The sequence below is a fragment of the Dicentrarchus labrax genome, unplaced genomic scaffold (genome assembly GCF_905237075.1).
Source record: "Dicentrarchus labrax unplaced genomic scaffold, dlabrax2021, whole genome shotgun sequence".
Taxonomy (NCBI): Eukaryota; Metazoa; Chordata; class Actinopteri; family Moronidae; genus Dicentrarchus; species Dicentrarchus labrax.
Window position 1 is genome coordinate 1,175,525 of NW_026136724.1, and position 13,481 is coordinate 1,189,005.

Genomic DNA, 13,481 nt, shown 5'->3' on the forward strand with positions numbered 1-13,481 from the left:
GTGAAAATAAAATTTAATGGTGTATTTATTTATTGAATTGTGGCACTTTTAGTCCTCCATATTAGCTAACCTACTCAAGAAAAGGAAATATGACCGTTCAGATATAAGGAAACTCCACCTCTACCGGTCATGATGTTCAGTTCTTCAGTACTCGGACAGCAGGTCAAACAAACACAACTTTAATGGGTTGTTCTCTGCCATAATAACTGTATATGTGTGCATCTTTACTTCATTAACACACACAGTACTTGGAAGAGTGTATTGGATTTTTACTGTTCCTGTACTTTAGAAAGATAGAAAGACGCTTTGGGTTGGTGGCTTAAAGGTAGGTAGGACCCAAAGCAAGTATCTGACAACCTAAGAATGAGACGCAACAATAAACAGTTTCTTGGCCCTGATTGGTTGTTTTTGTTCAGGCCTCTTGTAAATGCTACCAGGAGCACTAGGAGGAGCCAGAGAAACCTGATTATTAGTCTCATGTGCTACTGGTCGAATATAGTGAAACTTTCAGGAAATATGACTAAAAATTACCTACTGCAGCTTTAATGAACGAACCAGTTAGTGCCGGAGGAAAATAGGAGCTCAATGAAGCAAACTAAGCAGTAAAAAGTTGTTATTCTGAAATTTTTACCACTTTACTGAGTATTTCCTCTCCATTGTGTTACTTTTGTATGTGAATGAAAGCAAGTAAGTTTATATCTTGTCTGCCTTTGTGTTCATGTGTAGAATTATGACCATATTTTTATTTAAGCTCAGCTGAGAATGTAAAGTGTCTAACTTCTAGATAATTAAACTAATTTAGCTGTTACATCTTCACCAGTTGATGCACATTGTAATAGATAATAGCTTTAGCTGCAATTTGAGACATTCAAATTTTCCCCAGCTAAATTATTACTGGGTAAATTGTGGGCACATTCGTGTGCTAATATTGTTGAAGAGAGTGATTAATGCTATTACAGTAATGCATAACACAGTTTTAGACCACACACACAAAACCTAAAAATACAAAATTGTATGACTGTACAACCATAACTGGGTCCATACCGGCGGCTGTGGTCCAGAGGCAGAGCGGGTCGTCATCTAATCGGAAGGTTGTTGGATCGATCCCTGGCTCCTCCCACCACACGTCGAAGTATCCTTGAGCAAGATACTGAACCCCGAATTGCTCCCGATGCTGTGCAGCGGTGTATGAATGTGTTGGTTTTAGGGCTGCAACTAACAACTAATTTGATAATCAATTAATCTGTCGATTATTACTTCGATTAATTGATTATTAATCAGCGTACTGGTCTTCTTGTACCACGTTCTTTCAAAGTACTTGCCCAGCGTAAAACAAAGCAAATGTTACAAAAATGTTTTTTTATAAAAAATTATTTACATTTTTCCTCAACACAAAAACCTTTTAAAGTCTTCCATTTAAAAAGGAGCCAAATGAATTTAACAAACAAACATAAAATAAATAATAACAATAAAATGTATAAAGTGCACTTCAGTTTGTAGCTGAACGGTTTCTGATTCTGATTTCTGAACTGTTCTTCAGCTAAATCACCTCCCTTTTTTAAACTGAAGACTTGAACAGGTTTTTGTTTTGAGAACAAATGGAAAGGCCTGCTATGTGAAATTTGTCAAAACCTATATATATTGTGTTTTTGTTGATAACTGTTAAAAACCGTTCAGCTACAAACTGAAGTGCACTTTATACATTTTATTATTATTATTATTATTCATTTTATGTTTGTTTGTTAAATTCATTCACCAAAAATAAAACGGAAATGTAACTAATCAGATCAGAACTGGATCAGATATTGTTCAAGTTTCTGTTGTGAAGTAATAAAGGATTCACTTTAGACTGCCTCTGAATAATAGCAAGATATATTCCAGCAACTCCGTAAAGTTAGTTATACTAAAGTGTCTCTCAAACCTACATAGATTTAAATAGCTTTATTGGTGGCCCGGTTACATTGATGCGTTTTCTCCATCAAAACAGAGTCAAATCTGCTGGAGACCGACACATTATCAGCCCCGAGTTGCAACAAAGGGATACTCAAACAAAAGAGCTGGCGTGCTGAACTTGTGAATGCCTATTGCGACCCAAAACAACACAACAAATGAAGTCAGCGCACTCTTTCAGATGTTTACTCCAGGCAAGGTGGACGGCGTCGTCACGTGAGCTGCACACGGCACGGCATTGGCTGGCTTACTGCCACCACCTGAGACGTTGCCGCAGTGCATGCAGCGCATTCAGCGCATTCAGCGCATTCAGCACATTGCGCATAACATAGATTCAACGAATTGATCACTAAATTAATCGCCAACTATTTTTATAATCGATTTTAAACAATTTAATCGATTAGTTGTTGCAGCCCTAGTTAGTTTCTGTTTGATGCGATCACTGAGTGAGTGTGTGTGAAAGGGTGAATGTGGCATGTAGTGCTTTGAATGGTCGGAACACTAGAAAGGTGCTATACAAATACAGTTCCATTTACCATTTACCATACCTGAAAAAGTGAACAAACTAAAAAGGATTCACAATGTTCAATGTAAAAAAAAATTTTTTAAGTTATTTGTCTCACATGATAAAAAGTAGTTGTTGATTTTATCATGTAGAATGAAGCAGGTTTAACAGTGGTTTTAAAAAGTCTACACAACCAATTTGACAAAGATAAATCATGTCAGAACTTTTTCCACCTTCAGTGTGACCTATAATGTGAACAATTTAATTGAAAAACAAACTGAAATCTTTTACGGGGAATCATTTAAATAAAAAACTTACAATAACCCTCTTATAACTGGGGATGTGGCTGTATTCAGAATTAACAAATCACATTCAAACTGATGTAAAATAGTAGTCAGTACACACCTGTCATCATTGCGTGCGGCTGTGGCTCAGAGGCAGAGCGGGTCGTTCCTTAATCGGAAGGTTGTGGGTTTGATCCCGGCTCCTGGTGCCACATTTCGAAGTATCCTTGAGCAAGATACTGAACCCCAAATTGCTCCCGATGCCGTGCATCCGTGTATGAATAAGTTAGTTTCTGTTCGATGGACTTTGCCATCACTGAGTGACTGTGTGTGAAAGGGTGAATGTGGCACGTAGTGTAAAAGCGCTTTGAGTGGTCGGAAGACTACAAAAGGCACTATACAAGTACAGGTCCATTTACCATTTACCATCATTTAAAGTGACTGATTAATCCCAAATAAAGTTCAGCTGTTCTAGTAGGATTTTCCTAACATTTTCTTAGTTGCATCTTAGAGCAAAGCCATGGTCCGCAGAGAGCTTCCAAAGCATTAGAGGGATCTCATTGTTGAAAGGTATCAGTCAGGAGAAGGGTACAAAAGAATTTACAAGGCATTAGATATACCATGGAACACAGTGAAGACCGTCATCATCAAGTGTAGAAAATACCAAGTGACATAACCAAGAACTGGACGTCCCTCCAAAGTTGATGAAAAGACAAGAAGAAAACTGGTCAGGGAGGCTTCCAAGAGGCCTACAGCAAACATTTTTCTTCAGCTGGAACCGGGGCCTTGGAAAGGCTGGGGGAATTATGAACAGTTCCAAATACCAGTCAATTTTGGCCATTAGAAAGCTGAAGATGAAGCGGAGTTTCACCTTTCAGTATGACAATGACCCAAAAAATATTTAAGTCAACAAAAGCATGGCTTCACCAGAAGATATTAGTATTTTGGAATGGCCCAGCCAGAGCCCAGACCTGAATCCAATTGACCATTTATGGGGTGATCTGAAGAGGGCTGTGCACAGGAGGTGCCCTCGCAATCTGACAGATTTTGATCGCTTTTGAAGAGAAAATAAAGAAGAGACTTCTACCCAAAAAGACTGAGTGCTGTAATATGATCAAAAGGTGCTTCAACAACGTATTAGTTTATGGGTGTTATTTTATGTTATGTGAAATTATCCTTTGATACTGCCTAGAATCAGCTGTGCTCAGAGGAACTACAAATCTTATTCTGCTACTGCAAGCTACAGGAAGTTTTATGTCAACAAACAATGATAAATGTAGGTGGGACAGGAAACAGGAAATGGAACAATCGAAGCAGTGCTGGATTCTGAAGTACAATAAGCTTATTTGTGCTTTATTTCAGAGAAAAACAGATGAATGTACTGCTGTGTTCACTCTGTTATCTGAAGGCAGTAGACACGTGTCTAATGTTCAAATGTTTTTGTTTAAATGCTTAGTTACATTTTTGGAATAGAAGGCACAGAAAACAATTACAAACAGCATTTGGCACAAAGCCACAGTTTACAATAATCCAAATTCAAATCCAGAGCCAAACAGAAAGGCCCATTCTACTACCAAAACTAATGCCTGTTCCAAGAAACTTTGCCTCCACATGTGTCGGACTGATGCCAATTCCGGTGTCTGGCTACAGACACTGGCTACTTCTGCATTGGCAAAGGCTCTGGCACCTGATGCCAGCGAGGCTGTGGCTCCTGCGCGGACGTTGGGACCTTTGGCCTCTGAATTAAAAATTCCCCATTCAGAACCAGCAAGGCCAACTCCTGCACCAGCATACGCTCCTGCTTTTGGAATACGCTCCATGGGTTTATCCTTAGATGCATTCGCATATGTCCCAGCATCAGCGTAGCTCCAAGTACCAAAAGCTTTACCAGGCCGGTCATAGGTGTCAATCATCTCCAGCGCTCCGGATGCATCAACAGAAACATCTGACACTACTTTCCATTCCAAAGATGACAAGAGAAGGAGTGGAAAATGTTTTGTATGGAGATTTCAAGAATATCTTAATACTTTAAAAATAAGACTAGAGATGTCACGAGAATGGATACTTCGGTAAGATATTTTGATACCAAAATGTTAACTTTAACCAGAGCTGTCTCTGTGCTGTGATGAACTCTAAATCCTGACTGAAAATCCTCAAATAAGCTGTTGCTATATAGAAAGTCACACAACTGTTTGGCGACTACTTTCTCCAGAATCTTAGAGAGGAAGGGGAGGTTAGAAATCGGTCTATAGTTGGCTAAAACCCCTGGGTCAAGAGTGGACTTTTTAAGAAGGGGTTTAATTACAGCTTCTTTACAGGACTGTGGTACATATCCTGACAATAAAGAAAGATTAATCATATCCAGTAAAGAAGTGCCAATTAAGGGTAAGACTTCTTTAAGCAGCCTAGTTGGGATCAGGTCTAATAGACAGGTTGATGGCTTCGATGTAGAAATTATTGAAGTTAGCTGATGAAGATCGGTCTGTCTTTTGTCTCTAATAGTAATAATTTTATTATAAAAGAAGCTCATAAAGTTGTTGCTACTTAAGTTTATGGGGATATGTGGCTCAATAGAGCTGTGACTCTCTGTCAGCCTGGCTACAGTGCTGAAGAGGAACCTGGGGTTGTTCTTATTTTCTTCTATTAATGCTGAATAATTCTCTGGCATTATTATATCATTGGCCTTTCTATATGTTTTATGATTATCTTGCCAAATTGAGCGATATTCTAATAATTTGGAAGAGCGCCATTTCCTTTCAGATTTCCTTGTTTTTTGCTTTAATTGGCGGGTTTGGTGGTCGTACCACGGTGCTAGTCTCCTATGTTTTAATACTTTCCTCTTTATAGGGGCGATAGAATCTAATGTTGTTCGCAGTGAGCCTGCAGCACTATTAACAAGATTATCAATTTGGGAAGGACTAAAGTTGTTATAGGATTCTGTTAAATTCAGACATGGCATTTAATTAAACACTGATGGAATCTCCTCCTTAAATTTAGCTACAGCACTGTCAGATAGACATCTGCTGTAGGATGTTTTGCCTAATGGCTTATAATCTAGTAAATGAAATTCAAAATGATAAAAACATGAAATGTTCAATATCAATGCCATATGATAGAACAAGGTCAAGAGTGTGATTAAAACAATGAGTTGGTTTATTTACACTCTGACAGAAGCCAATTGAGTCTATTAATGAGATAAATGCATTACTAAGGCTGTCATTGTTAACATCCACATGAATACTAAAATCACCTACAATAATTACTTTATCTGATTTAAGGACTAAACTTGATAAAAACTCTGAGAATTCAGATATAAAATCAGAGTATGGTCCAGGAGCGTGCACTATAACATACAGAACTGGCTGCAGTGTTTTCCAGGTTGGGTGAGAACGACTTAGAATGAGACTTTCATATGAATTATAATTTAGTTTAGGTTTAGGGTCAATTAAAATGCTTGAATCATATATATATTCAAGAATTTTGTTACAGAAACACTGTTTTATGGTGAAAGTCATTACTTTACAATTGTCAAAGTGTTTGACTTTGATAATTTTCTAAAACCATAAACTTTTGTCTGGAGATAGATAGTCCCTGCTGCCCTGTTCCACAATGATAACAGTCCACAGAAGACCGTCTCAAATACTTTTTTATGGAAAGTATGCACTTTCATGGCGATTACGTTCTAAAACACAAGTAAACATGCCTACACATATACGTAACACTGCCACACACTTGATTGTGAGGGGTTCTTTTTGTATGAATCTATACATTGTTTTTTTGAAAATCTTACTCATTCTGCCTTTAATCTTTATATATGATGTTTGCCTACCTGACACCCTCACGACAGACATTTTACTCTGAAAGAAAAAGAAGAAATGTCAGCAGCAGATTAATACTAGATTTGTATTAGAACTAAGATTTATCTGTAGGTGTAATAAAAATAACTGATGAGAATACTTCATATGGTACCTCTGTGTGTCAGATTGCAATTTTGTCAATCAAAAAATATATTACCAATACTGTACATACTGCATCATTTGGTATATATTATATATATCATACCACAAAGCATATATATTTGCATAAACCTAACCTTATAGGAGATGCTTTATGATTTGCGCACTCAGTTTAACTGCTGGAGTACACTCATCATGGGGCATAAATACCAGCCCTTAAACTAAAAGAAGGGAGTAAGACTTCACCATTCATTATGAAAGTAGGGGCTGGTTGGTGGGATGGTGGGAAGGTTGTTTCTTGAGCAGTTACACACACACCTACACACACACATACACATACACATACACACGCACACGCACGCACGCACAAAGACTTCTTGTAAAGCCTACTAGTTTTTACACGTTCTGCGTCTCCCCTTTGTTGTGGTGACGGAAGTGCACGGGAAGTGTCTGTGTCTTTTGCCAAATAGGTGGAGCTATGGGCTGAGCTGCCCTCGACCGGATGCTCTATTGGCAGTCTTTCTAAGCTTTCAAAGCATGAATATCTGCATGCAGCATATATTTACACTCTTCGATGTTGTATTAGAGATAAGATAAAATAAATATTCTTTTGTATATACATACAAAATATAAAAAGGTATTTCACTTCAGACATAGTATTACTGTACACACACGTATATATGTAATGTATATTTTGATATGATTTGGTTTTTTAGTATTTTCGTAAATCTTCCCTATTTTCCTACTTTGACTCACAGTTATTGGAACTTAACAACTTCTCTATTTCAACTGTTTCTCGCACCATCTCAACCAAGTCATTCCTTTTCTACCAATCTACTGGTCCGTCTACTTCACCTACTCAACTTTGTTGTTTCACTTCAACCTTGAACATGTATATACAGAATAAGTTTTACACAATAGTTACACAACATGCCAGCACAAAACACATGTATTAAATCACTTTGCCATATGAATTAGGGTCAGAACCTAGCAATTTACACTGAATTGCAGCCACACACACACACACATGCATTGGATTCATCCATACGCAGTTATTTTATTTTGCTTGGTGCATGAATCTTTTATTCTCAAGTCAGTCAGTCTTTGTAGCAGTCAGTCTGATATAGGGATTTGGGATTTCAATATACACCAGTATATTGCCACCAATGGCTTTGTGAATTTTAGGGTTGACCGGGAACCCTGGGGGGTCGAGTCGACCCTTTTCTGATGATCTTTTTGCCAATCCTCTGGTTACAATGGCTTATGTCTAATCTTATTTAGTCACTGAGGTCTATATTAAGCAACATCTAACAATTATTTATTTATCCGACTATTGTGTGTGGTGGTCCCAAACACAGAAAAAAAAAAAAAGAGCAAAGAGAGACCACAGCAGACAGGATGACAGGTGTACAGCAGGGACTCTCCAGAAAGAAGTTTATCGTTCTGGAGAAATTATCAAAGCCAAATACTTTGACCCTCATAAAGTAATATGACTTTTCTGTTAAATAATTCTTGATTATGTAATGACCTTTTTCTCAAAATATTACTAACATTACTTTTGAAATGTTATTTTTCATTTCTGTAATAATACGCCTTTATTTTCAAAAATATTCTTGAAATCTCCACAAAAATATTTTCCACTGGTAAAATGATTCTTTTTTCATCTTTGAGATGGAACATAGTGTCTCTTTGTTTGCAGGCCATGCCAATGTTTCTGGGGATGATTGACACCTTTGACTGGCCTGGTAAAGCTTTTGCTGCTGGGACCTACGCTGATGCTGGGACACATGTAAATGCATTTGAGAATAAACCCACGGAGCGTATTCCACAAGCAGGAGCGTACGCTGGTGCAGGAGTGGGCCTTGCCCATGCTGAATGGATCATTTGTGACGCAGAGGCCAAAGGTCCCAGCGCCAGCGCAGGAGCCACAGCCTCGCTGCAAATACAGATGTAGCCAGTGTTTCAGCCACTGCTGGTCCTGTGAAAGCTAAAGTCGGTCAGGCAGTAGACACCGGAATCAGCATCAGTCCGGCACATATGGAGGCAAAGTTTCTGGGAACAGGCATGGTCGTAAAATGGGCTTTTCTCTGTTTGGCTCTGGATTTGAGTTTGAATTACGGTAAACTGTGGCTTTGTGCCAAATGCTATTTGTGATTATTTTCTGTGCCTTCTATTCCAAAAATGAAACAAAGCATTTAAAAATTTCACAAGTAAGATTGAAAGTCAGTCAAAGCTTGTCTTCACTGCAGATAAAACATTTGAACTTGATAATTTCTCAGTGTCTACTGCCTTCAGATAACAAAGTGAACACAGCAGGACATTCATCTGTCTTTCTCTGAAATAAAGCACAAATAAGCTTATTGTACTTCAGAAGCCAGCACTGCCTCGATTGTTCCATTTCCTGTTTCTGGACCACAGTGGTGTGTGCTGGAAAGGACTCCTCACTGGAGAAACCTGAAGCCACTGACTCTCTCCATTACAGTTCCATTGATGGTGATTGGGGTGTTTCCTTCCCTGTCACTTGCTGTAGTTCACAATCAGCTCCTTTGTTTCATTGATGTTGAGATGGAAGTTGTTGTCTTGGGATCAGTGTCAGGGGTTGACCTCCTCTCTATAAGTACAGGAGGTGAGGTGTTGAGAGTCTAGGTGGGGATGGCGCAACGTACTAAATGCTGAACTATAGTCAATAAATAGCATTCTCTCATATGTGTCCTCTTCACAGTGTCTGCTATGTTGAATCGCTGTAGATAGGGCCTTTTTTTCCCTCTGTAGCTAATTTGCATCCAATAAATTCCTATAAAATGAAGATGATATTTTAATAAGCTGCCTTATGCGTCTGGTATCAACGTACAACTTTGCAACTGCGGACAGCACTTGTCCAATCCATTACTGTGTCAAATATGAGCAGTGACTGTATTATTGTTTCTTTCAGGTTCTGACTGTATCCAGCTCTGTGCCTCCTAAAGTTTTTGCAGCTCTGTCTGCTGCAGAGGAGGCACGATGTTCCCTGGAGGACCTGCTGCAGAGAGAGCGATTGATCTCCAACATGCTGCACCAGGTAAAAAACAAACAGGGCAGCAGTGTGTGGTTACTCACTGACAATTAGTGGTATTAGGGATATCACATGTGACTTGGGCTGGATGTCACTGTAAATATTGGGTTCAATCAATTAGGGCAGCACAGTTAATCAAAATATGTTCCAAATCACAATATAGTGCAATATCCAGCAATTTTTTTGATAAAGGTAAAAGGTGTGACAAAACATCATAATGACGTGATGCAGTACTTCATGCCCTGGATTACAGATCTTGTTCTCCAGATGTAAGAAAACATGTTTGTTTGGTACCCACCCCAACAAATGTCACATCATCACGATTTTAATAGTTTTTTTCATTGAAAATTTTAATTATGATACAAAAATTATAATTCCTACTATCATATTGCAATTGCCATATCTGTCAAAATAATCCCAATATGATTTTGAGTCGGATGAATTTTAATGTTCATTACTGAACCTGAAAATAGTACTCCCTTTGGATGATGATGATGACATGTTGAAGAACCACGGTGCCATGTTGCCCCCAAGACATGTACAACCGACAAATTGGTATGCATGTGTATCATGATCGGACAAGCAAAAATCCTCTTGGAAAATGGTTAAAAGTTTAGTCAGGACACGTTTTGAAAGCATTTAAATTAAATTAAAATTTAAGGGTGACACATAATGACACCTGTTGTCCTCTGGGGTCAAAATTGGCCTCTTCTGGTTTGACTGTTAATGAAGCATAAAATATAAATTATCACCCAATTCTGTGTTTAACCTTTTTAGTCAGCTTTATTCCAACTCAATACGACAAGTTTCACCCTTTCATGGTTGAAATACTGTAAAATAAATTATGAATTATTATGGATTATCACAGACTGGTATATGTCAAATATTAGCCAGGACATCCCCAGCTCAGAATAGACTGATGCAATTTAGGAGCAAAATAATATTTTGATATTGAAGAGTGAGATTTTACAAAAATAATTTTGTAAATAATTTTAATTACAAATTCAAAGACCTCAAATAACAATCCTATTTTGTTTGCATGCGTGTTTGTATGGTGTGTGTGTGTGTGTGTGTGTGTTTGTGCGTGTATGTTATATGCGTGTATGCATGTGTTTGCACAATTTAACCCAATAGCCTTTCTGGGGTCAATCGCGGTGGGGATAAACACAAGTGTTCTAAAATTCAATCAAACACCCAAAATTCAGTGAAAGTGCTCAAAAGTGATTTTATGTGGAGCTACCATACCATGGAACAGCCCATGTTATTTTGGTGAAATTAGATTAAAAAAATGCCATATTTTTGACATAAAGAACATTGAAATGGGGTCGAAAATGACCCCAAGATATCATGAGGGTTTTTTTGGGGCTTTTATTGCCTTTTACTTGATAGTGAGAGCTGAAGACAGACAGGAAAGGGGGGCAGAGAGAGGGGATGACACAAAGCAACCCTGGGCCACTGTAGCAAGGACTCAGCCTTGTTACATGGGGCGCCAGCTCTACCAGCTAAAGCTAACCGGGTGCCCCGAAGTCGGCCATTTTGAATTTCGTGGTCATTTTGGGCGATTTGCACACGCTGTATTTGAACGAACTCCTCCTAGGGAATTTATCAGATCAACTTCAAATTTAATCAGTGCAATCCAAAGACATTCATGATTAAAAGTTGTGCTATTTACGACATTCTGTCAAACGGCGTGCCCATGGCGTCCAATTTTGACGTATCACCATGAAAAAGGAAGTCATAACTTCAGTGTACATGATCTCAACGAAACTTCACATCTGATAAGAGTCTGAATATTGTTCAGACTCTTATCAGACGTGAAGTTTTGTTGATATAGTCATAGTGCCACCTACTGGCAACAGGAAATAACTGCAGCATGGCGATTCTGATCTGATTTATGTTAAATTTTATATATTTATTTAGATATTATATATAAAACTCAAGTCTATTTCTTATTAACATAGCAGTGTCATAAAATGTTCAATCCATTTTTTTTATAATAATAATAATAAATAAAACAATAAGATGCTGTGAATTGACCATTATTTATTGTAAAGGAGACGAGCCTCTGCTGTTCTCTAACTTTGCTGCCACTGTAGTGAGGATAAAAAGGGCTTCAGATCTCTCTCCCACATGCCAGATACAAAATATTGCGTAAACATTGCAACTCAATATGGTCACTATGTTAAACAAGAATGACTATCAAATGTTTCCCTAATGTTACTTTGATAGAGAGATGAAGCAAGGATAAAGTCCTTTCACTTATGCTGATCTGACAAGTATAAGCAATTGTTTGTCTCTGTCAATTATTCCGTCTTCTAGCACCTACAGGGGGCCCAGCCTTGGATGGATAATCTTGGCCAGACACTTAACCAAGTCGACACTATAGAGAGACACATGAAATATCTACGGTGCCTTCAACATATAGAGGAACTCAGGTACTGTAAATGGTAAATGGTAAATGGACCTGTACTTGTATAGCGCCTTTCTAGTCTTCCGAACTCACAACCTTCCGATTAAGGAACGACCCGCTCTGAGCCACAGCCGCCCGATGATGATGCCCAAATGAGGGTATGGGCATGAAGACACTGATTAGTTATCACATAGGGTAGCTGTGGCTCAGAGGTAGGGTAGCTGTGGCTCAGAGATAGAGCAGGTCGTCCGCTAACCGGAAGGTTGGCGGTTCGATCCCCCGGCTCCTCTTGCTGCATGTCGAATATATCTCACCGACTGACAGGTGCCACGATAACAAGCTATTGAGTGTTGTTCATTTCACCCGTCAGGGGTCATAATGTTATGGCTGATTGGTGTAAGTAGACATCACCTCCAACAACATTTGAATATAAAAATGGATATGCTGTGTTTTAATATGACCGTCTCCCTATCTGTGTCTGAAGCAGTAATATGTAAAGTGTTGTGTTATAAGGAGTTCGGTCTAGACCTGCTCTATTTGAAAAGTGTCCTGAGATAACTTCTGTTATGAATTGGTGCTATACAAATAAAATTGAATTGAATTTAATTGTGTGCCTTCAGTGCTGCCGTTCAGCAGTGTCTGATGACCAGCAGTGTCTGGGAGGCCATAAGGGCAGTGGATAGCATGGCTATGCTGGATGCTGGACTAAACCAATCTGGGTGTTCTCATCTTCAGAACTTCCTCCGAGAAACACTTCACTTCTGGCACAAGATCATCAAAGACCGACTGGCCAGGTATACCCCCAGCTAGTGTTCCTTTATGTCACTTTTTGTCTAAATGTGCCATAGTTCAGAAATGCAAAGATGTATCACTGTATCAGTGTCTGATGTTGACTATTTGAGCTAAATCCTCCTCTTCCATTGTTCCATAGTGATTTTGAGAAAGTATTGACTCAACTTCATTGGCCCATCATCTCCCCTCCAACTCAGTCACTGACTCCCACTACCAACTGTCAGGAGCTCAACAGCCAGCTGGAGCTGCTGGTCACACAGCTCCTTGCCCTGCAGACCTCGTATCCTTCAGTTTCTCCACACCTCTGTTCTGTACACATCTATAGTTTTTATAATATATTGTATACTTCAGAGTAAACAGAATGCTACCTACATTCCATGATGGGGAGCAGGTCAAGGATTTCAGTTATCCAGTGAAATATCTCCACATCAACCTGATAGGTTGGTGTAAAACTTCCATATACATTCATGCTTTCCCAATAGTGTATCCTAGTAACTTTGATGATGATGAGTCAGTGCGATTTTTCATTGAG

The 13,481-nt window shown here is 38.7% G+C and overlaps 3 protein-coding genes across 6 annotated transcripts in view; 2 read left to right on the forward strand and 1 right to left on the reverse strand.

Annotated features, from left to right (window-relative positions):
- The window catches only part of tmem121b (transmembrane protein 121B), a 616,846-nt gene that overhangs the window by 98,438 nt on the left and 504,927 nt on the right, over positions 1-13,481 (reverse strand). The window lies entirely within an intron of this gene.
- The window catches only part of dera (deoxyribose-phosphate aldolase (putative)), a 111,432-nt gene that overhangs the window by 51,765 nt on the left and 46,186 nt on the right, over positions 1-13,481 (forward strand). The window lies entirely within an intron of this gene.
- Positions 1-13,481, forward strand: part of rint1 (RAD50 interactor 1) — a 35,595-nt gene that overhangs the window by 4,274 nt on the left and 17,840 nt on the right. For 2 of the 3 annotated variants that reach the window (XM_051392024.1, XM_051392025.1), the window contains exons 2-5: positions 9,628-9,753; positions 12,067-12,182; positions 12,778-12,951; positions 13,089-13,229. In XM_051392024.1, the coding sequence (XP_051247984.1) occupies positions 9,628-9,753; positions 12,067-12,182; positions 12,778-12,951; positions 13,089-13,229 (557 nt within the window). Of the gene's footprint in view, positions 1-8,792; positions 8,815-9,627; positions 9,754-12,066; positions 12,183-12,777; positions 12,952-13,088; positions 13,230-13,481 lie in introns of those variants that run through there. The other variant, XM_051392026.1, reaches the window with a different exon arrangement.